This window comes from Pongo abelii, chromosome 3 (assembly GCF_028885655.2).
Source record: "Pongo abelii isolate AG06213 chromosome 3, NHGRI_mPonAbe1-v2.0_pri, whole genome shotgun sequence".
In the NCBI taxonomy this organism is placed as follows: domain Eukaryota; kingdom Metazoa; phylum Chordata; class Mammalia; order Primates; family Hominidae; genus Pongo; species Pongo abelii.
The window spans coordinates 15,077,183-15,100,060 of NC_071988.2; the positions used below are offsets into that span (position 1 = coordinate 15,077,183).

The 22,878-nt window shown below is 44.1% G+C and overlaps 1 protein-coding gene across 33 annotated transcripts in view; it reads right to left on the reverse strand.

Moving 5' to 3' along the window:
• Positions 1-21,483, reverse strand: part of PROM1 (prominin 1) — a 111,337-nt gene extending 89,854 nt beyond the window's left edge. For 5 of the 33 annotated variants that reach the window (XM_054553756.2, XM_054553750.2, XM_024246189.3 and 2 more), the window contains exons 1-2: positions 14,787-16,304; positions 14,035-14,477 (exon numbers count right to left, since the gene is read on the reverse strand). In XM_054553756.2, coding sequence (XP_054409731.2) covers positions 14,035-14,254 — 220 coding nt within the window. In that variant the 5' untranslated portion in view covers positions 14,255-14,477; positions 14,787-16,304. The other 28 variants (XM_054553747.2, XM_054553744.2, XM_054553729.2 and 25 more) reach the window with 21 other exon arrangements.
• Between the last annotated feature and the right edge of the window lie 1,395 nt (positions 21,484-22,878).

Genomic DNA, 22,878 nt, shown 5'->3' on the forward strand with positions numbered 1-22,878 from the left:
CTAAAACAGGGCCTGGCACTCAATAAGCATCTACCAAATGAATGAATGAATGAATGGTTGCATACAAAACTTGGTGATCATTAATTACCTCTGGAGAGTGAAGTGGGGTTATTTTACTTTTCCTTTTTCATCCTTTAAGTGATATTTGCATTTTTCCCAACATATATATACACATTGTTTTAAAATTTAGAATAAACTTAGTTTGAAATTATTTTAGCAAATATTGAACACGAAAGCAACATATATAATTGAGTCCATTCGATGATTCGAATTTAATTCAACACTATGTCTTCTCATTTCGGGTATCCCCAGGAGTCCTTGTCACCTTTGGTCTGCAACACACAAAGTGCTCCTCACATCACAGTTGTCCCTTGCCCCTGAGCTCTTCGCAGATATTTAATTACTATTAAATAGTTACTATTAAGCTGGGGACTCCTGTTGGCTTAAGTGTTATAAACTTGAATTTTCCCACGGAAGTAACAAGCAGTTATCTTGGAAATAAATTGTTAAGTCCCTGAAATAGAAATAGCCATCACAAAACCCAGGCACTTTGAATTCTACAGGAAAAATGGAGCCACCCACTGGAACTCACCCAGAGACTTAAATGAATCATTAGAATTTTAAGAAAGGAGAGATGCATTATCAGCTGACTACAGAGAAACAACAATAACAGAATGTCAACCCTGAGAGTAAGGACTTCTTCAGCTGAATACTATGTGATCTAGCTGTAGAACAATAGGAAGAATCATGTGTACTATTTAAGCTATTTCATTTTTTCCTTTTCAGCACATAGAGTTGAATCTTCATGATTAAATAGATAATGTGATTCAAATGTATGCATAGAGAATAGAATATGTAGAATAGAGACCCCAGGAGCTATAAAGCCCACTTTCTCAGCTGACCAGATGACATGGACATCAGTTCCATCCCTCAGAACACATGGCTGTGCTCTGTCCCTCCCTGTGAGGTGACCACTCTGTCGGGTGCTCTTGGCCCTCTGCGAATACCAGCTCATTTATCCACTTACAGGGTGAATTAGTTTTCTGGTGCTGTTGTAACAAAGTACCACAACGGAGTGGCTAATGTATTGTCTCCATAGTTCTGGAGGCTAGAAATCCAAGATCGAGGTGTCAACAGGGCCATGGTCCCTCTGAAGCCTCTAAAGAAGGATCTGTTAGAGATCTCTCCTGGCTTCTGGTGGTTCCTTGAGTTGTAGCAGTGTGATCATCCCTTGGCATTCTCCCTGTGGGTGTGTGTTTACAAATTTCCCTTTTAAAAAGACACCAGTCATATTGGATTAAGGACCCAGCCTACCCCAGTATGACCTAAAAGTAACTAATTTCATCTGCAACAACCCTGTTTCCAAATAAGGTCACATCCTGAGGTACTTTGGGTTAGGATTTCCACATAATTTTCGGGGCACACAATTCAACCCATAACATTGGGTTTGCTCCCAGCCCCTTTCTGTGTAATAAGCACAATTGTTAATGAACAATAAATAAACACTACACAAACTAAAGAAGCATGAACATAAAGAGAAAGAGCATTAAAAATCTAAGTCAAATGTTCTATAAAGACTTATCAACCTAAGTCATTTGAATGAAAATACATGTGAGTAAATTTTAAAAGTCTGAGGAGAAAAACAACAAACTAAAAATCTAGAACTCTGAACTCTTAAGTGTTTTAGTTTTTGCTATACTTCAAAGAAACCAAAACAAAGAAACCACAAATTACAAAGGATGCATTTTGAGTATGATTTATATGAGAAACATTAAATTTGAAACTTCTAACAATTAATGCCTAACAAAAACAAATTTTAAGCCTTGGCTCTACATCAAAAGATTGGTGAATGTTTTAAGTTCTTTGCTTAAAAAACTTTCTTAATTTAGGCAACACCCTATTAGGAACAGACATGGAAAGATGCCCGTGATATAATGTTAAGTAAAAAGTTTAAGTTACAAAATACGCAAAGTATCCCCTCTTTTCCCCTAAAAGTTGCAATATATTTGAAAGCATGTTTGTGAATGATTTTGAAAGAATTGGGCCCATTATGAACGAATAAATCTAGACAGTGATCATCATCGCTGCCAACGTCACAAAAGATACAACCAGAAATTATCCATCTCCTGATGTAAATGTACGACACTATCTATAAAGGTGTTTTTCCCCCAAAATGAACTTGAATCTGATCTCTGTAAGTACTAGTTTACAGGAAATGCAGAAGACAGAGGAACATGATAAAGAACACCATAAAGGTGCAACTGGCAAAATGCAGCCTAAGGGAAATACTGTAGGAAAAGTAACTTGGTTCTTCAACAAATAAATTGCAAGAGGGAAAAAGACATAAAGGTGCACCTTATAAATCAAAAATAGATGTAAGGAGGCTGGGTGCATTGGCTCATGACTATAATCCCCCACTCTGGGAGGCCGAGGCAGGGGATCACTTGAGGTCAGGAGTTCGAGACCAGCCTGGCCAACATAGTGAAACCCTGCTTCTACCAAAAATACAAAAATTAGCCAGGCCTGGTGGCACATGCCTGTAGTCCCAGCTACTCGGGAGGCTGAAGCAGAATTGCTTGAACCTGGGAGGCAGAGGTTGCACTGAGTCCACATCTCGCCACTGCATCCCAGCCTGGGTGACAGAGTGGGACTCCATTTCAAAAAAAATAATAATAATAAATAGATGTAAGGAGATATATCAACCAATTGCAATGTATGGACATTATTTATATCCTGATTCAAACAAAAAAACTTTTAAAAATGCATCTATGAGAAAACCAATAAACCTGAACATTTCCTGAATGTTTGATTATAATGAAGATATACTGTTAACTTCCACAGCATGATAATAGTATTGTTCTTATTTTTGGAGACGCATACTGAAATACTTACAGATGAAATGACAGAACAACTGGGATTTCCTTAGAAGTAAAAGAAGGGGGTAGGAGGAGTGAATAGAGGTAGAACCAGAGTAACACTGGTAATGAGCTGAAAGTTGTTGGAGCTGAGTGATGGATAAATAAGGACTCATTAGACTTTCCTCCTACTTTTATACATATTTGAAATTCTCCATAATAATGTTTTTTAAAAATTTGCTTGGCATATGCACTTGGGAAAACTTTTTGGCAGTATTACTAGAGATGAAAAAAATGCATACCCCATCGTGCAGCAATTCATTCCTAGATATATGCCCAGCAGAAATGTGTACATATAGTCACTAAAACACATAGGAAAAATCTTCATAGCAGGACTAAGCATAATGGCCCCAACCAAAAACCTCTCAAATGCCAATGCAGTAGGGGGATCAACAAACAATGGTATATTCACATAATAGAATAGTATACAACAATGAGAATGAAGATTTACGACTACACATAACAATATGGATAAATTTCACAAAATGTTCAGCAAAAGAAGCCGGAAACCAAAGAGTATATATTGTGTGATCCCACTAGGAATAATTAATCTATACTACGGAAAGTCAGGTGGGCGTTACCGTTGGGAGAAAGCAGGAGACAGTGCCCAGGTAACAGGAGGCAGTTCTTCCGTGGGATGGTTCTTTTTCACGATCTGAGTACTAATTACACGGATGTGATTTGTGAAAAGTCATCAAGTTGTAAGCTTACGTGTACTTTTTCTGTATGCATATTATACTTTAACACTAATATTTTAAATATTTTTTAAATTAAAAAAACAGAAAATTAGCACTTTGGGAGGCCAAGGGGGGCAGATCACCTGAGGTCAGGAGTTCGAGACCAGCCTGGCCAACATGGTGAAACCCTGTCTCTACTAAAAATACAAAAATTATCCGGGCGTGGTGGCGGGTGCCTGTAATCCCTGCTGTTCTGGAGGCAGAGGCAAGAGAATCACTTGAACCTGGGAGGCAGAGGTTGCAGTGAGCTGAGACTATGCCACTGCACTCCAGCCTGGGCGACAAGAGAGAAACTCCATCTCAAAAAAAAAAAAAAAAAAAGAAAGGAAAAGAAAATTCTGATTTAGTTAAGTGTGGGATGGGTCCCAAGAACCTGCATTTATAAAAAGCTCCCTGGTGATGCTGATGCTGTTGGCACCAAAGGCCACACTTTGAATAAGACTGAGCTAAGCCACTAGTGTCCAAATACACACAAGAATTTCCAGAAACAAACTCAGTGGCCAATCCATGCTCCCCATGGCCTCCTTCATGTTGCTTTGGCAGCGTTAGAGGTTTTCTTCTGAATGATGCTCAGTCTCCACTGCCTGCAGCACCCTGACGGCATGACATTCCAGAGCCTGCATGCCATATGCCTCCAAGCTACTCCCCAGCCCATGTCCTCACAACCTTCCAGATACGCAGGGAACCAGCCTCACTGCTCCCCAGGCCATGTCCTATGAGCCCGTCTCAACTTGCATCATTCAGGCCTCAGTTCCCTCCACCTGGAATGTTCTCTATGTCTTGAACTCTTCCACACACTCATAGCTTAGTTTGAATGCTACTTCCTCCGGGAAGCCTTCTCTGATTGCCCCCACCATGACCAATCCCTCCTCTAGACAGCTGTGAACACTATTCATACCTCATAGTAAGCACGGACCAGCCTGCCCTGTGCCACAGCTGACTGTGGAGGTGGAGGTCTCCTCAGCTGAATGTCAGCTTTTTGAGAGCAAGGGAACGCAGTCAACACCATCTGCCAAACAGCGTCAGGCTTGGTGCCCAGTAGATACTTGCTACACATCTGCAGAAGTGAAATAAGCACTTGGAATCAGACAGTCAGGTTTCAATCTGATTCTGTCTTTCTCAAGAAATATGACCGTGGGTGCATTGCTTAGTATCTCTGAGCAGCACAAAGTTACTTGGAAAACGAAATAAGAATATAGCAGGAGTAGCAGGCTGAATGGTGTTCCCCAAAATGACAGATCCAAGTCCTAACCCCAAGACCTGTGAACATGACTTTACCTGGAAAAAACTTATTTGCAGACATAATTAAGTATTTTGAGATGAGATCATCCTGGACTTGGGGTATGTCCTAAATCCAGTGCCAGGTGTCCTTAGAAAGGAAGAGACTCAGAGATGGTCCTGTGAAGACAGGCAGAGATGAGAGTGATCCTGGCCAGGCCAAGGAAACACCTGGAGCCATCAGAAGCTAGAAGAGGCAAGGAAGATTGTCCTCCAGGGCCTTCAGATGGAGCGTGGCCCTGCCCACACCTAGATTTTAGACTTCCTGCCTACAGAACCACAAAAGAATACACTTCTGTCATTTTAAGCTACCTGGTTCGTGATAATGTGTTATAGTTGCCCTAGGAAACCAATAAAGCGAAGGTCAAATAAATACTTCTTTTTTTGTCCATGTCATCACCAAGACCTGAGATTAATTTCAAAGCTTTTAATAAATATGGATTTTATACATTCATATTTTGACAAACACATATATAACACTTAGTATCTACCAAGCGCTATTCTAAATGCTTTATAAATATAATTTACCTAAACAAATATTAAGATGACCTGAAAAGCAGGTACTATTATTATCATTTCCACTTTAGAGAGGGAAAACTAATGAATAGAGATTATTAAGTAACTTGTGCAATGCAGAGCTAGTGGATGTCAGAGTTGGGATTCAAATCCAGGCAGTGACTCCAGGGCCACTGAGTATGGGCTCCTTTCAGAATCTTGATCCCAGGCACAGGCCATCTGTGCCATCTCTCCTGGAAAAGTCATCCTGCTCTAGGATCTGACCTGGCACCACCCTGCAGACCACACTTTCCCGCCACTTCTCTAAGGGTAAATCTCAAGACTTCATTTCTGCTCAAGCCCAGTGGACAAATGCTATTTAATACCATGGTGGTTTCATGCAGCAGCTGCTGGGCGGCCTCTCTGTATTTACATTCACGCTTCATCTCCCCTTTCCTGCACGTATTGAAGGCCTCCTGAAAGGATGTCATCGCTGAAGATCAGCAGAGCAGGAAGCTTTTCTTCTGGTGTCTTTTGCCGGACATTTCCCAGCTGTGCATAGCCTGCCTCGATTATTTATGTAGGGCAAGATAGGACCCTATTTCAGAGGGACTTTGTAGGCTAGATAATAGGCTAAAAGTCTACAGGACGAGTTTTTCAGTTTGGTTACAAAAGGCTATCCTATGAAAGTGAAGACACACAAGGAAGATTAGGAGTATCTATTATAATCTGCAGACACGTCACCTCCCACTCAAACCCACCCACTCACAGGTCACTGGGGACGTCAAATGAAATCTGTACAACAGATCTCCTCCTCCATGGAGGCAACAGGGTGCAGCACCGAGGGAAGAGCCTACGCTTGGAGGGCACAGGGTCCCAGGTCTAACCCTGGCTGGGCCTCTTAGTCATCAGGATGTGTGGTCCCTAAACACTCCTTAGCCTCTGAGTCTCACTTTCCTCATCAGCGAAAGCAAAGTGGCAATTATGACTTGCCTCTGAAGCCTGCCTGGATTCAAACCCTGCCTCTGCCACTGACCAGCTGTAGCACCCGGGGCAAGTTATTTGATCTCTGAGCCTCGACTTCCTCTTATGTAAAATGAGATAACAGCACTTAGCTCCTGGTGCTGTTGACTCGCCTAAATCCCTGAAAGCGGGCACACGGGGGTGCTTGCCATTCTGACTGTTAGGATGGCAGCTGTAGGTTGCCCAGCAGAGTGACTGACATGGAGGAGGAAGGATCAATAGATATCAGTTCTCTCCTCTGTGTGTGACCTAATTTGTGGCTAGGTCCATTGCCAGCATGAGTCACATGTTCTAAAGGCGACAATGCTGGCTTTGTCTGAATTAAGTAAGGACACGCAGATGTTGGAGCCTGATTCTACATGGACATGGGCATAGACACGTCGATTTGGCTATTTGCTCAGCCGCGCCTTTCCTGGGTACTGCTTCTCTCTGCCTCAGAGGCCATGGTGACAGTGAGGGCCCACAGCAGCCAGGCTCACACAGACGACCCCGGCCACGTGACTCAGTGGCTCCACGGTTTATGATTGGTTCGGGTGAGCCAGAAGCCCTCCATGGGAATTGAGAATTGGGATAGAAAAAGAAAGAACTCCCAGCCACTCTCCAAGAAGCTGGCCTGAAACCTATGATGCTGACAAGCTGGTTCTCCACCATGAGGACTGCAGGGGTGCAGGAAGCCAGAGGGAGAGGGTAGGGGAGGAGGCACAGAGTAGATGTGCAGAGAAGCCAAGATGGGAGGCAGAGAGAATCCAAGTGAGGTCTGGTCCCTGGTGGCTCATATGTCACTGAGTGCCCTGAGACAACCCGGAGTCCTGATGAGAAACTCCATGTTTTTGGTTACCTTGGCTATGTTAAATAAAAATGATAGGAGGCCACTGTTCAGGACTAAGCTCCTGTACTAGGCCCCAACAGAGCAGAATAAAAATCAAAATGGAGTCACCCATGCTAAAGTTCCACGTCACCAAATGGAAACTGAGTTGTTATCTGGCTTTCCAAGAAATCAGGAGAGACAGATAGCAGCCTATTTCCCAAACAAGCCAGTTGCTATTGGCATGATAATGAAGCTCCCTCCATTTCAATCCTTAACCTGAAGTCACTTGATGTAACCAGTTATTTCTCTATTGCTCTGTCTCCATGTCCCTGTCTTACAAGGAAAGTAACTTTGAAGTGACCAATTCACTTTGTGTTCTTTGTTTCTGCTTTCTTCAGCCCTCTTTCTGAATATTAAGCTAGGCTCTGGGGACTCACTGCAACATTTATTCAATTTTATGGAATAAAGTGTTGCTCGATTCTAGAATTGCAAATATAGCCAGTTGAGATCTTTCAACTAAATTTGTTATAATTTTGTCCTTACAGCTAATAGGATTCTGTTACCTGTAATGGAGGGAGCTCTTATACTCACTATAACATCCTAATGGCCTCTCAAATTCCACGGAAACAAGGCTTAACTCTCCAACTTCCCCACTTCTACCAACTCACCCAACTCTACTCCCACACACACCAAATCCCATAAGCAAAGCAGAATCACCTAAAAGGTTTTTACAAATAGGCCAACCATCCTAAAATCTAAATTTAAAAACATACCAATGCTGGGCATGGTGGCTCACGCCTGTAATCCTAGCACTTTGGGAGGCCAAGGCATGCAGATCACCTGAGGTTAGGAGTTCGAGACCAGCCTAGCCAACATGGCAAAACTCCATCTCAACTAAAAATACAAAAATTAGCTAAGTGTGGTGGCGCATGCCTGTAATCCCAGCTACTCGGGAGGCTGAGGCAGGAGAATCACTTGAACCCGGGAGGAAGAGGTTGCAGTGAGCCGAGATCGTGCCACTGCACTCCAGTATGAGCAACAAAGCAAGACTCTGCCTCGAAAAAAACAAAAAACAAAAACCAAAACAAAACAGGGCAGAGAATAATTTTAGAGAATTTATAGGAAACTAACAACAGAGGAGATGTATTTCCTTGTTTGTTCCATTAGAATAGCTCAGATCTGGGTCAGAACTTATGCCAAGTTCATCATGGCCACATAAAATTGGAAGTGGCACTACTCATCATCCACATCAGACAATCTTTTACAATGCACACTTTTAACGTGCAAAAATTACTATTTTCCATACTAACCCATGGTCATTTTAAAAGCATCATAGTAAAATAAAAGAAAAATACACACAAGGCAGCTGTGTTTTATAGGAGATAAAACTAGTCCTAGAGATGGGAGTTTCTCAATATGCCACAAGCTAGTGTGTGCCTTGAACATGTAATCTCTTTCTGACTTAGTTTTCCAATCTGTCGAGGAGAATGTAAGAAATAATATCACCACCTACCACCATCATCTACCTTCCAAAGTTATTGGAAGTATTCAGGGAAAAACTTTAGACAAATTAGATTTAATAGCATTTAACTGAGCAAAGAATGATTCATGAATCAGGCAGCCCTCGGAATCAGAATACATTCAGAACAACTCTGGGTCATTTAACATTTATGGACAGAAAAAGGAAAGTGATATGCAGAAAACAGAACTGAGGTACAGGAACAGCTAGATGGGATACAGCTGGGTGTTTGCTTTATTTGAACAGGATTTGAACTAGTGGCCACCTGCAACTGGCTGAAACTCAGCTAATGTGATTGGGTGAGACTCAGCTACTTGTTAAAAGAGTAGGTCGCAAGTCTGTTCACACATGCATTTAGGTCACAGTTTACTATGTATGGAGAAACATTTAGGCCAAACTTAAAATATGTAAGGAGGCAGCTTTAGGCTACACTTAATTTTTTAACAATTTCTCCCCTTTAGATCAATCTCTCAAGATTGAGAGGTTGGTAAATCTGGCAATTTTGAGAGGCTGACCAAAACTTTAGGCATTGAAGTCACTCTGTCTCCATCGTTAACAGACCCATTTCATCTCAAATCCCACTGGAAAACAGCAGAACGGTGGGTTTTGTAAGGTGGAAACAAGGACGCAGAAATAGAAAAAAAAAACCTGACTGATTATTTCAGGTTACTTGTTTTTCAGTGGAATTTAGAGCAGAGGAGACTTCATTATTATGATGCAATCTCCTGTTTTCAAGAGTTTAAAAAAAAATTTGGTCTGTTTTGGGATCTCTCTGCTTCCTTAAAGTTTCAGTTTGATTACATCGCAGTTAGCATGATTGCGTCCATTTTGGTTTGGACTGGTCTGTTGGGGCCAGTCTAGAACAAAGACCTCCCATAATTTTGTTTAACAAAAGAATCAAATGAGCAAACACTTAGCAAAGTAAGTCTTACAGCAGATACTGAGAACTGCAGAAAAGAACAAAGAAACCGAGAAAAACAAGAGCCTGTCACGTCCTGAATGTCTGTGTCCCCCGACATTTCTGTGTTGAAGCCCTAACCGCTGACATGATGGTGTTTGGAGGTGGGGATTCCGGAAGAGGTAATTAGGTTTAAATTAGGTCATAAGGGTGAGACCCTCATGATGGAATTAGTGCCTGATGGGATTAGAGAAAGAGAAGATCTCTTTTCACCCTCTCTCCAGGAGCCTGCACCCAGGAAAGAGCATGTGAGCACACAGCGAGAAGGTGGCTGTTTACAAGCCAGAAAGTGAGCCCTCCCTGGACAGCAAATCTGCCAGCACCTTGATCTTAGACATCCCAGCCTCCAGCACTCTGAGAAATAAATGCCTGTCGTTTAAGTCACCTAGTCTATGGTATTATTCCAAGAAACTGAATGGAGTAGGACACTCATATTGGAACCATGGTCTCCTACATGACCTAGACATGCCCTACTCTCTACCTGGAACACCCTGTCCCTAACTTCCTCTGATCACCCTGCCACCAGTATCCTTTCAGGTTTGAATGAATGAACAAGAGACTCTTCTCAAAGGTAAGGCACAGCTCTCTTCTTAATGAGCCTAAGCCCCCTGTGTAGAGTATTCCTTTTGCAGCTTCAGGCCAGGGCAAGCATTTATGAAATACCCACAGCAGGTTCTAGAATACGTTCTGCCATGTCAACACAGGGGTGGTTACCCGTGTTCCTTGTCTAATTTAAACTAATCTCTTCTGCCCAGGAAGTAAGGCTTTGTCTCAAGTCCCAGCTGAATAAGACCTTTCCATTTTATGTTTATTAAGCTGGGACTTGAGACAAAGCCTTACTTCCTGGGGATACAAGAAGGGTTTCTCTTAGAGTTTCAAATGCAAAATTTGGCAAACCAATTGATCGGACACAGAATATAAAAGTGAAAAACTTTCCAGTCAGATGGTAAGAAAAGAGGAAGCCCAGGCTCCAGGGCTGTCCCCATCTCTTCTATTCCTTGACCTGTACTGGAACTTTGCATTCAAAGCACCACTACTCTTGAAATCACCTTTGCAAAAATTATAACTGAGAAAATTATTACAGTGAAAGAGATCTGACCTAACCAACTCCATCTTGCTTCTAACCTCCAACCTATCCTTATTCATTCCTGGGCATAGGCCCAACTAACTTTGGGAAGAACTTAGTTTATAGTTTAACTTTGAAACAAAGACAGTAACAGACCTTTCCCAAGACAAACCCCTTCTTGCTGGGTGACTACCCTGCTCTTGCAGGACTAAAAAATTAGCCACAAGATTAGAAATTAAGGTTTAGGAGTTATACAGCTAGAGGTCACAAAGTTCTAAACCTCTCAGTTGCTCCTAGGGATAACATCACTGTTGTAAAGGCTAAAATCAGTGCTCGAGATACTTTGCAGATACTTTGCGGAGTACTTTGCAGACCCTGTGTTTTGAGGCATCAGCTGATGCCACCCAGATAGATAAACTGGCTCATCTGGTCTTGTGGCCCCCACCCAGGAACTGACAGTGCAAGAGGACAGCTTCTATTCCCTATGATTTTATCTTCTACCTGACCAATCAGCACTCCCCACTTTCTAATCCCCAACCCACCAAATTATACTTAAAAACCCCAATCCCTGAATTTTGGGGGAGACTGCTTTGAGTAATAAAACTCCAGCCTCCCATTCAGCTGGCTCTGCTTGAATTAAACTCTTTCTCCCCTGCAATTCCTCTAAATTGATATATCGGCTGTATCTGGCCAGCAGGCACGAAGAGCCCACTGGGCAGTCACACGCTTTCAAAAGAAAGGATATATCTATGGGAGAATAGCTTCTATGAAGATATTACTCCAAGAGGATCTGCCCTGAAGTCTTGTGTTTGGTTAATGTACTAAGGTATTAAACTAATAAACAATATATAGGAATCAATCATGCACATGGCTCTCACTCTCTGTTTTGTTTTTTGCATCTTCAATTATGAGGGCATCTATTTATGATTTGGTGCTTTTGAAATGCACTGGCCCCAAATGGAAAAATCATGATTATCTTATGTGTGTCCTCTACATTGCAAAGCACCCAGTGGGCACTTTAAGACCACTAGGAAATGTAGTAACTAGGTGAAAGAATACAAACAAATGGGATGATGGAAGAAAACCAACACCCCAAGATTCATCTGTTAAACTCAATATTATATTATTTAAGCAACCTAATGATTTTTCCTCCCAAAGAGGTAATGCTGGTCTGCCCTGGTCTACTGTTGACAGTTGAGAATTTCCTTCTCCAAGGTAATAAGTATTGATGAAGGTCAAGAGACAAACTAGGCTAATACCCTCAGATTACATCAGGATTACAATTCTTCAGTTCCTCCTTCGGTCTAACAATGTTGTTGCAGTTCAAAACCTTGTAATGCATTGGAAGTTGTGTAAGCTAAAAGACATCTTCTAACTTGATCACCAGAATGAAGACCTTAAAATATATTGCTTTTCCTTATTAAAAAAAAAGTATGAGGAAACCTTCCAATCAAATCTAAAGGGACCAAAATAGAGCAACATATGGAAAGAGATTATGGGATTAACTAATTACATGATATGCCTTAGAATGAGATACGGGAAGCTTTCCAGTCTTTTTGAGGAAATGATTGTAAATTCATATTCGACAACTGAATTCTATGCCTTTTATATTAAAACAAAACCAAGAAGCAAAGACTAAAAACATTAGTAGGAAACTAGTTTAAAAGAATGAATAAGACCTAGTATCTGATAGCACAACAGGATGACTATAGTCAATAATAATGTAATTGTACATTTTGAAATAACTAAAAGAGTAATTGGATTGTTTGTAACACAAAGAATAAATGTTTGAGGAGACAGATACGCCATTTTATATGATGCGATTATTACACATTGCATGTCTGTATCAAAATATCTCTTGTAACCCATGAATATATACCCCTACTATGTACCAACAAAAATTAAAAATTTTTTTAAATAAAAATGTTAGTAGGTTATTTTATTCAGTAACACATATTAAGTCTCCAAATAAGCCAAGAGATGTCTTTTCAGAAGAGTGAATTTGCATCCAATGTTAATAAATAAACTCAGCTAATTTTCTACTTCTGTCTTTGGGATTTCCAAAGCTAGTATTTTAACAGCAACATAAACAGTAAGTAGCATTCGTTCAGGATTCCTTTCAATGACAATAACCATTCAAAGAGATTCGTTTTGACGAACTGAAATTTAAATTAGCAAAAATTGACAACTATACTTCAAGCTGTTTTAATTGCCCAAACTAAGACAAATAAGTCTTAAAAAATCAATACAAATGTATTTTAATGAAAATACATAAACTCCCCATAATATAAACAAGCGATGAGATTCACTAAATACATCCTCTCTCTCTTCCTCCCTCTCTCTCACACACAGGCACGTACACACACCAGTAGGACTCTTACAAACAGTAGCTGAACAGCTAAGGAAAATGATAAGAAAGATTACAGCGAATTCTATAATCAATGATTGTAATCAAATCTTTGTAACTAAAAGAACAGGCTTAGGATGGACTTACTATTAAGCCAATCAAAAATTTAGGTGCCAAACCCTAGTAGCAGATATTTCCCACAGGCTATTTTTACTTTCATAATCCCTTTTCTATGAACACATACCCTGAATTCAGAGGAGTATGGAAAACAACAAACATTAAGAAGGCGAAAATGACAAACAGCACTGTGTGTGATGAATAACAGCACTATGGCATGACAGTTCTGGCAAGTGCCAATCCTCTTCCTCACACCCAAGCTCTTAGAAATGAAGAAAACAGCTGATCAGGTAAACATGTTTGTCCTTACCCTAAGCAATGTCAAAATTTGCATATTGTGGTGGGCAGAAGAGAGTTAAATTTTTAAGCGCTGAGGTGGCCATCAGATGCTAGATAGTTATTCGTTTCTCCTTTGATGATACACAATTTGCATTTTTACCCTAACTTTACTCTAACTTTTACCTTTGGTAAGTGCCTTAGAATAATTCATTGCTCTAACCCAAACGAAGCAAAACCAAGCAAAACAAAAGGTAAAGAAGTGGAAAACCAACAGAGCAACATCGTTTGCTTCCATTTCTTATAATAACATTCCTCGCAACCTATATAACCTGGTACAAGTCTTCTTAACTTCTGTCTAAATGCTTTCTGCTTCTGTGCAAAGCAATCACTAAAATACTGAATATATTATATATTGATTGCATTGACATTAAAAAACAATACTGTGGATGTGTTTGGAGATAAATCCTATCTTTCCCTGCCATCGGCACTTACCTTCTGGGAAATCACGCGGCTGTACCACATAGAGAAAGATATGCACTAGTTCAAAGAGAATGCCAATGGGTCCAGCTTTATGGGAGTCTTGGGTCTCATAATTTGTTGCAGGCAATTCATAATTCCAAGCCTTAGGAGCATCTGTGGATGAAGGCTGCCCTCCTGAAAAGGAGTTCCTGCACAGTCCCAGCAGCAACAGGGAGCCGAGTACGAGGGCCATAGCTAGCAAGATCCTCCAAACATGAGGTAGAACTGGGTGCCTCCTGCCTCAGAGCTTCTAGAAGCCTTGGGGAAGGCAAGCGTGTTCCTGAGTAGAAGAGGAGCAGGAAGCACTGGATCTGCTGAATCTTCAGTTTTCTGTCTGAGGCTGGCTTGAGGCGAGGGATGCAGAAGAATGTTCTCCAAGGGGGAGAACTTGGGGTCATTCACTCAAGGCACCATCCCTGGCAGGGAGAGAAACAGCAGCAGAGTCATCAATGCATGTAACCTGCCTGCACCTGGAGCTGCCCGGAGAGGAGGCTGCAAAGCTTTAGAGCAAGGCCTCCAGCCTAATCCGGATGGGTGGGTGGAAACCAAGCACACAACCTGCTCCAGAGCCACAGGGCAGGCTCTGGTATCAAAGCCATGACTCAGAGGAGGTCCCTCCTCAGGAGGGCCAGACTCAGAACACAGACCCTTTATGGGTTCGGGAAATACTAGGTATTGTACAGAAAGCTTGGGATCTTGGAAACTAACATTTATTGAGCACTTACTATTTTCCAGGCACTGTTCGCCATGCTTCATAGATAGAAACAAGGTCCTCCTTGTTTAAGGCATTATTCCATTTTGCAGATGAGGAAACTGACACAGAGAGGATTCTGGTGACTTGCCCAAGGTCACAGGTGATTAACCATGCGGCCAAGAGTCAAACCCACTAGTTTGCCTTCAAAGTCCAAGATCTAACTATGACATCAAGACACTGTCCCTACAGTGCCCTCCCTCTCAGGCTCTAGTATGAGCCACTGGGGTCCCAGCAATCCAGTATATGCTTATATGCTTATTTCTTCTCCAAGTGTGTGTTGTTCTCTTTGCCGCTGGAGATATATCTTACTCTGCCTTATATTCTACTTATTTACTCACTAATCTCATTTCAAGCATCCCCTTCTCCACCTCACCGCGAATCCAAAGTAGCAGGGCATGTCCTCAAGTCTAGGGACCACACTGTTTGAGGCTGGACACATTTGCGACACTGGAACTTGTCTTTCTAATAAGCTTACCAAGTAATCCTGGTGGAAATCTTCACCCTAAGTCACCACCTCGACAACTAGGGGTCTCAGAGATGAAAGCCAGGGCAGAGGGAGACTCTTACCTACCCCTTGGGAGAAGGAGAAAAACACAAGAATCCTAAAAGTAGCTGTGGCTCCAGCATCTGGGAAGGGAATGGGACAGAAAGTGCCTCCAAGATGGACCCTGTCCTACTCTTCTTTCAATCCCCAGACCTTAACACTGGGCATGGCATGTAGTTGGTGTTTAGTAAGTGCCTGCTGAGCAGCTTGTTTCACTCATGGCACCATCCCTAGCAGGGAAAGAAATAGCAGCAGAGTCACCAATGCATGTAACCTGCCTGCAGCAAGAACTGCCCTGGAAAGGAGGCTGCAAAGCTTTAGAGCAGGGCCTTCAGCCTAATCCAGGTAGGTGGGTGGAAACCAAACACAGCCTGCTCCAGAGCTACAGGGCAGGTGCTGGCGTAGAAGCCAAAATATGTTATTTCCTTGTGTGGTTTCAGGAGACTAGGCAAATCAGCACATCACCTGGAAGGATCCCCGACGTACCACTCTTCTTCTCTGTATTAAGTGTTCTGGAGCAAGAGCAAGCTGCTGTCATTTTGTGAGCTAGATACATACTTACTAACTTTCAAGATAAGTACAGGGTGCTTCTGAAACACATACTGTAAGAAAGGGAAGGCTCCTGAAACACATACTGTAAGAAAAGGAAGCCTCCTGAAACACATACTGTAACAAAGGGAAGGGGGATGATGAAGAAGGTGACATACTTTGCAAGAGGCCAGAGTACCCACTACCAATATTCCAAGTCAAAGAAAGCTTTGGACAAGAGATGGAATTTCTTGAGCTATTTGAACAAAGATGTTAATTCATATCTAATCCCTCCATTGCCTCATCTTCTAAGTCCTGTCCCACTCCAATTACTCCTGCACAAAGCTACCAATACAAGGGCCCCACATTCTTCCTTTGTCAAATCATGGGCTGCTCAGATCCCAAGTGGCTGCCAGTACTAACCTCGGGCCCACGCTTCAGGTTACGTCCTCCGTCACATCCACAATAGACACCTTGACCCTGGTGTTTCCAAAGGGCTCCCTTCGAACATCTACTGCAAACACAATGCACCACATGTACACTTTATCTTGGTTTTTTTTGCTAAAGGACAGGCAGAGAGCTAAGCCTTCAGCACAGCAGCTGGAAGGATTAAAGGCTCAGATGCTGAGAAGGGCCACTTTCTGGTAATTCCACCAAGCCTCAGCCCAGGACAGAGAGAAACTGCCCAGGGAAGAACTATGAACAAACAGGCTCTCCAACTCCCTCAGTGACAAAGCCGGGGAAGGGAAATTCCCAGTGAAGTGAAACACAACTGCTCATTGCAGCAAAGATGGGAAACAATGGTTTGAGATAGACAGCAACTGGAGTTGCACTTCCAGATTTCTTTACATCTTGCTCCAAAATGTAGGTCCCTCTGAAGTTTTAAAGTACATTTTAAGAAAGTATTAAAATCTCACTAACTATGAAATACTAGAAACTGATTAAAGTCAAGTCAAAGAGGAAGAGTTTTTCATCTCGGGTTTAATAGGTTGTGCCAAAAAGAGAAGCTCTGAGTATTTACCAGCTAAACCCCACTAGGTCCGAGAGCCACTGAGAGCAGCATCTGTCTCAGGATAAAATGGGGTGTTTAGTTGAAATGCAGACTATTAATGGACCTAATTTATGGGATGAAGCCCATTAATCTGTATTTTTAACAAACTTTCCTGGGGACTGATCCTTCAAACAAAGTTTGAGAACAGTTCTGTTCCTGGAGTACTCTGATCCTGGAGTACCCGCCTAGTCAATTCATGTCACTTTCCAAGGACACTTCAGGCTTCCCAAACACTTTGGAAAATAACAGATGTAAGGTGAAAGCTCCCCAAATGCCCTTTTCATATTGCTTTGAACTGATCTATCCCAGCTGCTGTGCAGGTCCCTGGCTTATTTCTGTATCCCCAGAGCCTGGAACACAGTTGGTACTCAATGAAGAATTGCTACCAGCCTGGGCAACATAGAGAGGCCCTGTCTCTACAAAAAAAAAAAAAAAAAAAATTTAAATTAGCAAACATAGTGGTGCACAACTGTAGTCCCAGCTACTCGGAAGTCTGAAGCAGGAGGATTACTTGAGTCCAGGAAGCTGAGCCTGTAGTGAGCCATAATCATACCACTGCACTCCAGCCTGGGCGACCTTACATGATTTTGAGCCTAGAGTCCAGAGAACTGCATTTCAATACTGGTTTAAAAGCAAATATGGCCTGGGCGTGGTGGCTCAAGCCTGTAATCCCAGCATTTTGGGAGGCTGAGGCGGGCGGATCACGAGGTCAGGAGATCGAGACCACCCTGGCTAACATGGTGAAACCCCGTCTTTACTAAAAATACAAAAAAAATTAGCCAGGTGTGGTGGTGCACACCTGTAGTCCCAGCTACTCGGGAGGCTGAGGCAGGAGAATCACTTGAACCCCAGAGGCAGAGGTTGCAGTGACCTGAGATCACGCCACTGCACTCCAGCCTGGGTGACAGAGACTCCATCTCAAAAAAAAAATAAAAAATGAAAAAGCAAATGTGGTGATCAATCACCTTCATTTCTTCTTTTCTTCTTTTGATGGAACTTCTCAGAATCTTTCTTTTTAAAAAAGAGCTTTGTGGTGGATTTTTGTCATCTGGAGTGCTTTTGGCGGGGGCATGGGGGATACCCAACTTCTGAGACCACGTTTGTGAGCTGGGTGGGAGGCAGCCCTGCCTTGCATTGTGAGGTCAGCTGAGGTGCCCAAACTGTGTCCTGGTGGAGTTGAGCCATGCTGGGCCAATCAGAAGCTTTCTTCTGGGCCTGGGCCTGTGCACTCTGAAGCAGGACAGTGTCTAATTCATTCCAGCAATGATGGCAGCAATGCCAGCAGCCACATCCAGGGTCTTGTTCTGGCAGCCACAGCCACCCACCCATCAGGGGTCCTGTGGCATGTCCTGGATTCCTAAGCCTGGCTAGCCAGCCTTGCTGCCACTTACCTAAGCCACCCAGGGTCCATCCTTCCAAGAAGTCCTTTTATATATATATATATGTATATATATATATATATACACACATACACATATGTGTATATATATATGTGTGTATACATATTTTTTATTATACTTTAAGTTCTAGGGTACATGTGCACAATGTGCATGTTTGTTACATATGTATACATGTGCCATGTTGGTATGCTGCACCTATTAACTTGTCATTTACATTAGGTATATCTCCTAATGCTATCCCTCCCCCCTCCAGCCACCCCACAACAGTCCCCGGAGTGTGATGTTCCCCTTCCTGTGTCCAAGTGTTTTCATTGTTCAATTCTCAACAAATGGTGCTGGGAAAACTGGCTAGCCATATGTAGAAAGCTGAAACTGGATCCCTTCCTTACACCTTATACAAAAATTAATTCAAGATGGATTAAAAACTTAAATGTTAGACCTAAAACCATAAAAACCCTAGAAGAAAACCTAGGCAATACCATTCAGGACATAGGCATGGGCAAGGACTTCACGTCCAAAACACCAAAAGCAATGGCAACAAAAGCCAAAATTGACAAATGGGATCTAATCAAACTAAAGAGCTTCTGCAGAGCAAAAGAAACTACCATCAGAGTGAACAGGCAACTTACAGAATCCAAGAAGTCCTTTATCTGATAAAAATTACCCCCGACTCAGCTTCCACTGTTTTAACAAAGTATCCTGACCCTTAACGAATCTCAGAAATAGCTCTTTGCTCCCTGAAAAACCTATTTCCTTTATATTTTAAGCAGTACCAACTTGGTTTAAAGTTTTCAGCTTGTCCTCTGATGCATTTGTTTACTTCATTGTACTAAAACACAAAGAAACTGTCTCGTATAAAAATCAGAAGGAAGTTTAGAAATCAGAAAGAAGTTTAGAAAAGTTTAGAAATCAGAAGTTTAGAAATCAGAAGGAAGTTTACAAAAAAATTATGGGACACATAAAAAAACAAGAATAAACTAAAGGGCACTGCTGAATAGACAGACAACAGCAACAGTAAGGGGGCTCTGGTCCCCCTTACTAACTCTGCCAAGATGACAGTTGTTTGCATGCTCCAACCCTTCTTCTGCTCCCCTGTCAAAGGAGGATTTCGCACAGGGTTGGCAGGCTAGCGATCTAATAGGTAAAGCACCTGGCACGCAGCTGGAAGGCTATCTGGGGTCTGTCTGCTTCTGCTAGCATCAATACTCTGAGCTCAACTCCACCCGGGCTCCTAGGATAACCGGGACAGAGAGGACGGTGAGAAAAGAAAAATGAGTAACATCACACAACTTGAATCATATGAGGTTGACGATATTCACATCTTCCATCCAAAAAAACGACAATTTCTTATGATTCAACCCAACATATCGCAGCGGTTGTTCGTGTCGCGTGAGTCTCGGGGGGCACTCAAGAACTACGATCGTGCACTTGCTTTCTTAACAAAGAACAGCTGCCGCCCTCAGGAACTCCAGCAAACCTCTCTCCAGAAAGGTCAGTCGCCTTAGCGGGCTCCAGGAGCAACCTGTTGCAGAATGAAGCCTGGGGCGCCGGCTTCCCCGCCCTTTACCTCCAAACCACCTCCAGGCCAAGCCCCCTCCTGGCGTAGCTTCCTTCTGGGCGGAAGCCTCTCGCGAGCTGCGGCACACAAAAGAATGAGCGGCGGGGCGGGCGCGGGAAGCCAGGAGACTCCAGGAATTCGCAGCCGCGCAGGGGAGGGGGGTGCCGGAGTAACTTGGCTGCTCCAAGCGCGTCGGCGCCAGTTCCCCGCCGCGGCCCCTGTTGGGCACCGATCGGGGGCGATCTTGCCAGAGAGAAGGGGTTCCGGAGCTAGTTCCTCCCTCCGATCCGACTCCCTGCCCCTCCAGACGCGGACTCTCGGGGAAACTGATCCCGAGCCTCTGACTTTTTACAGCCGTGAAGCTCCTGGTCTGTCCACGCTCCTCTTTGTTGTCCGGTCGGCGCTTTCTGGCAGGGTGCGCCTTGAGCACCCCAGTTCTCCATCTAGCGATAGCCGCGGGTCCCCTCGCATGCAAGCAGAAGGGCCGTGGAGCGGGAGGCTGGGAGGGTGCTTCAAGTCAGGGGTGCAAGCGTTCTCCCACGGACGCGGGGAGATGGCCCCCATATCCCTCCTCCGGCTGTGGTCGGCTGCACAGTGTTGGCCCATTTCCGCACTCAGCCAGGGAAGCTCAGCGCCTCATGTCCCCGGGGCCATCCCTAGAGCTTCCTTTACCGCAGACTCGTTCCCAAGACCCTGGCGAGTCTCACCTCGGTCACCGTTCTCCCCGAGAACGACTCCGAAGTCTCTGGGGCCCCGGTCCGGTTCGCACACTCACCTCCGACTCCCGCTCAGGAACCACAGCCGCCGGCTACCCCCACCCCCGCCCCCATCCCCAGTGGATGGAAAGAAGACCCAAGCGGGGCGTCGCGGGCCACCACTCAGCCGAAAAAGTTTGGGTTGGCCGGGCACCGGGACCACCACGCTCTCCCCGCAGTCCCTCTGGCCCCCAGCCGCTGTCCGGGCCCGCACCACCTGCTGAGGGGCCAGGGAGGCGGCGCAGATGGCTAGGGTAAGGGGGGCGCAGAGCGAACTCGTCCACTCCTCACTGTACACCCCCAGTACAGTGGAAGGAGTGCGCTCAGCCCCGCGCCTGGTCAGCAGATGCCTCTCTCGCTCCGGGATAAGGACCCAGCTACTCACCGTGCACCCGGCTCCCGCTCCTGCTCCCTCCCTAGTCACCGCTGCCGCCGCCCTTCCCTTAGCTCGCCAGGCCCTGGCTCGTGAATTATTTATGACCCGGCTTCGGGGACCACCGCGACGGCTTTCGGAGAGCCCGCCCCCCACCGCCGGCCGGGGAGGGGCTCAGGCGGCGCTGCGGCCGGACCCTCGGACGTGGCGGGAGGCAGGAGAAAGGCCCGGGTGCCCGGGGGTACCTGTTGCGGCTTCCTCTGTCCCGGACGGGGACCTAGGTATGGAGCCGCCGTAATGGTAAGGATTCCTTAAACATACTCACCGCGGCGGGAGAGCTGAGCTCATGGCCAGGTGCCGCGTGGGGATCTGCCTCAGTCACTTAAAGATCGCGAAACCCGAGCCCTGGACGCACTCTGATTGGACCGGCTGAGCTGCTTCGCCACGTAGCCCCGGGGCGCCCACCAGCACCTGGACAGCATCCATTTCCTGTAGAGGTGCCTGCTCAACCCCCGCACTCCCTTCTTGCAACGCTCGCGCCTTTTTTACCCCAGCAGAGTCCCTTACTTAGAATGCAGCTACCCTCCTAAAAACTCTCCTCTCTCATCCCGGCCGCATTAGACCCTTCTGTTGCCTAATCCCAATGCAATTAAAAAAAAAAAAAAACGAAAAACAAAAAAACAAAATCATTTGGATCCTTAGTGTGCAGCAGTACCAATGCTAGTGGCTGAAGCAGTTGAAAAACAGCATAAAGCCATATTCGCTCCCATGTGTACACACAGGCATCTGCTATAACGTGAAGCCACTGCAACTTCTTTTCTCACTGCCTATTGGTCTTCCCGCTCTGTGAGTTACAGCTCACCCTCGGAGTCTTCACCTTGCTACTTAGCTGAGTGGTGGAAACCTGTCAGAAGTAATCACTCGGTGTCTAAGTGTCCTCACCAATTTGCACTTCACTCTTATTCACCACTTCTTATCTTGAATTGAGAATACTGTACTCTCCGGCAGGCAAAAAAAGACTTAGGGAAGAAAAGCACCTTCACGATGGTGTCTAGCATACATACAGTAGGTGTTTAATACATGTTTGTGATATGGATAGACAGATGAAAGGATGGATGCACAAGCTACAAATGAATGATAGACGGGAGCATTAAGTCAGTACCTTTTTCATTTACCCCAGAATCTAACATAAAACAGGTACTGGAAAATAAGCATTTTTTGTTTTTAATAGTTAGATTGATCTTGCGTGTGTAGATTTCTAGACAAGAAATGTTAGTTCAGAAAACTTCCAAAAATTACACTAGGACATGGCAAGTTTAGATGGTTTGGCTCTGTGTCCCCATCCAAATCTCATATGGAATTATAATTCATTGGGAGAGGGACCTAGCGGGAGGTGATTGGATTATGAGGATGGATTTCCCCCTTGCTGTTCTCATGATAGTGAGTGAGTTCTTACGATATCTGATGGTTTAAAAGTGTGTGGCACTTCCCCTTTGCTCGCTCTGTCTCTCCTGCTGCCATGTGAAGATGTGCTTGCTTTCCCTTCTCCTTCCACAATAATTGTAAGTTTCCTGAAGCCTCTCTGGCCATGCCTACGGTACAGCCTCTGAAACCCAGTCTCAGGTAGTTCATTATAGCAATGTGAGATCAAACTAATATGGGTGGAAAACAAATCTTCTAATCAGGGCAGCTTTCCCCTCTGCAGCCCCTGCAGGTCAGAAGCCTCTGGTTGAACATCTCCTGGGGTCCCATAAACCTGTTCCTAGTTAGCACTCTTAGGGTGGAGCTAGCAAAAGAGGTGAGTTCTCAGAGGAGTGATCCTGATCTCTGTCAAACTTTGGTCCTGCCTTTTTT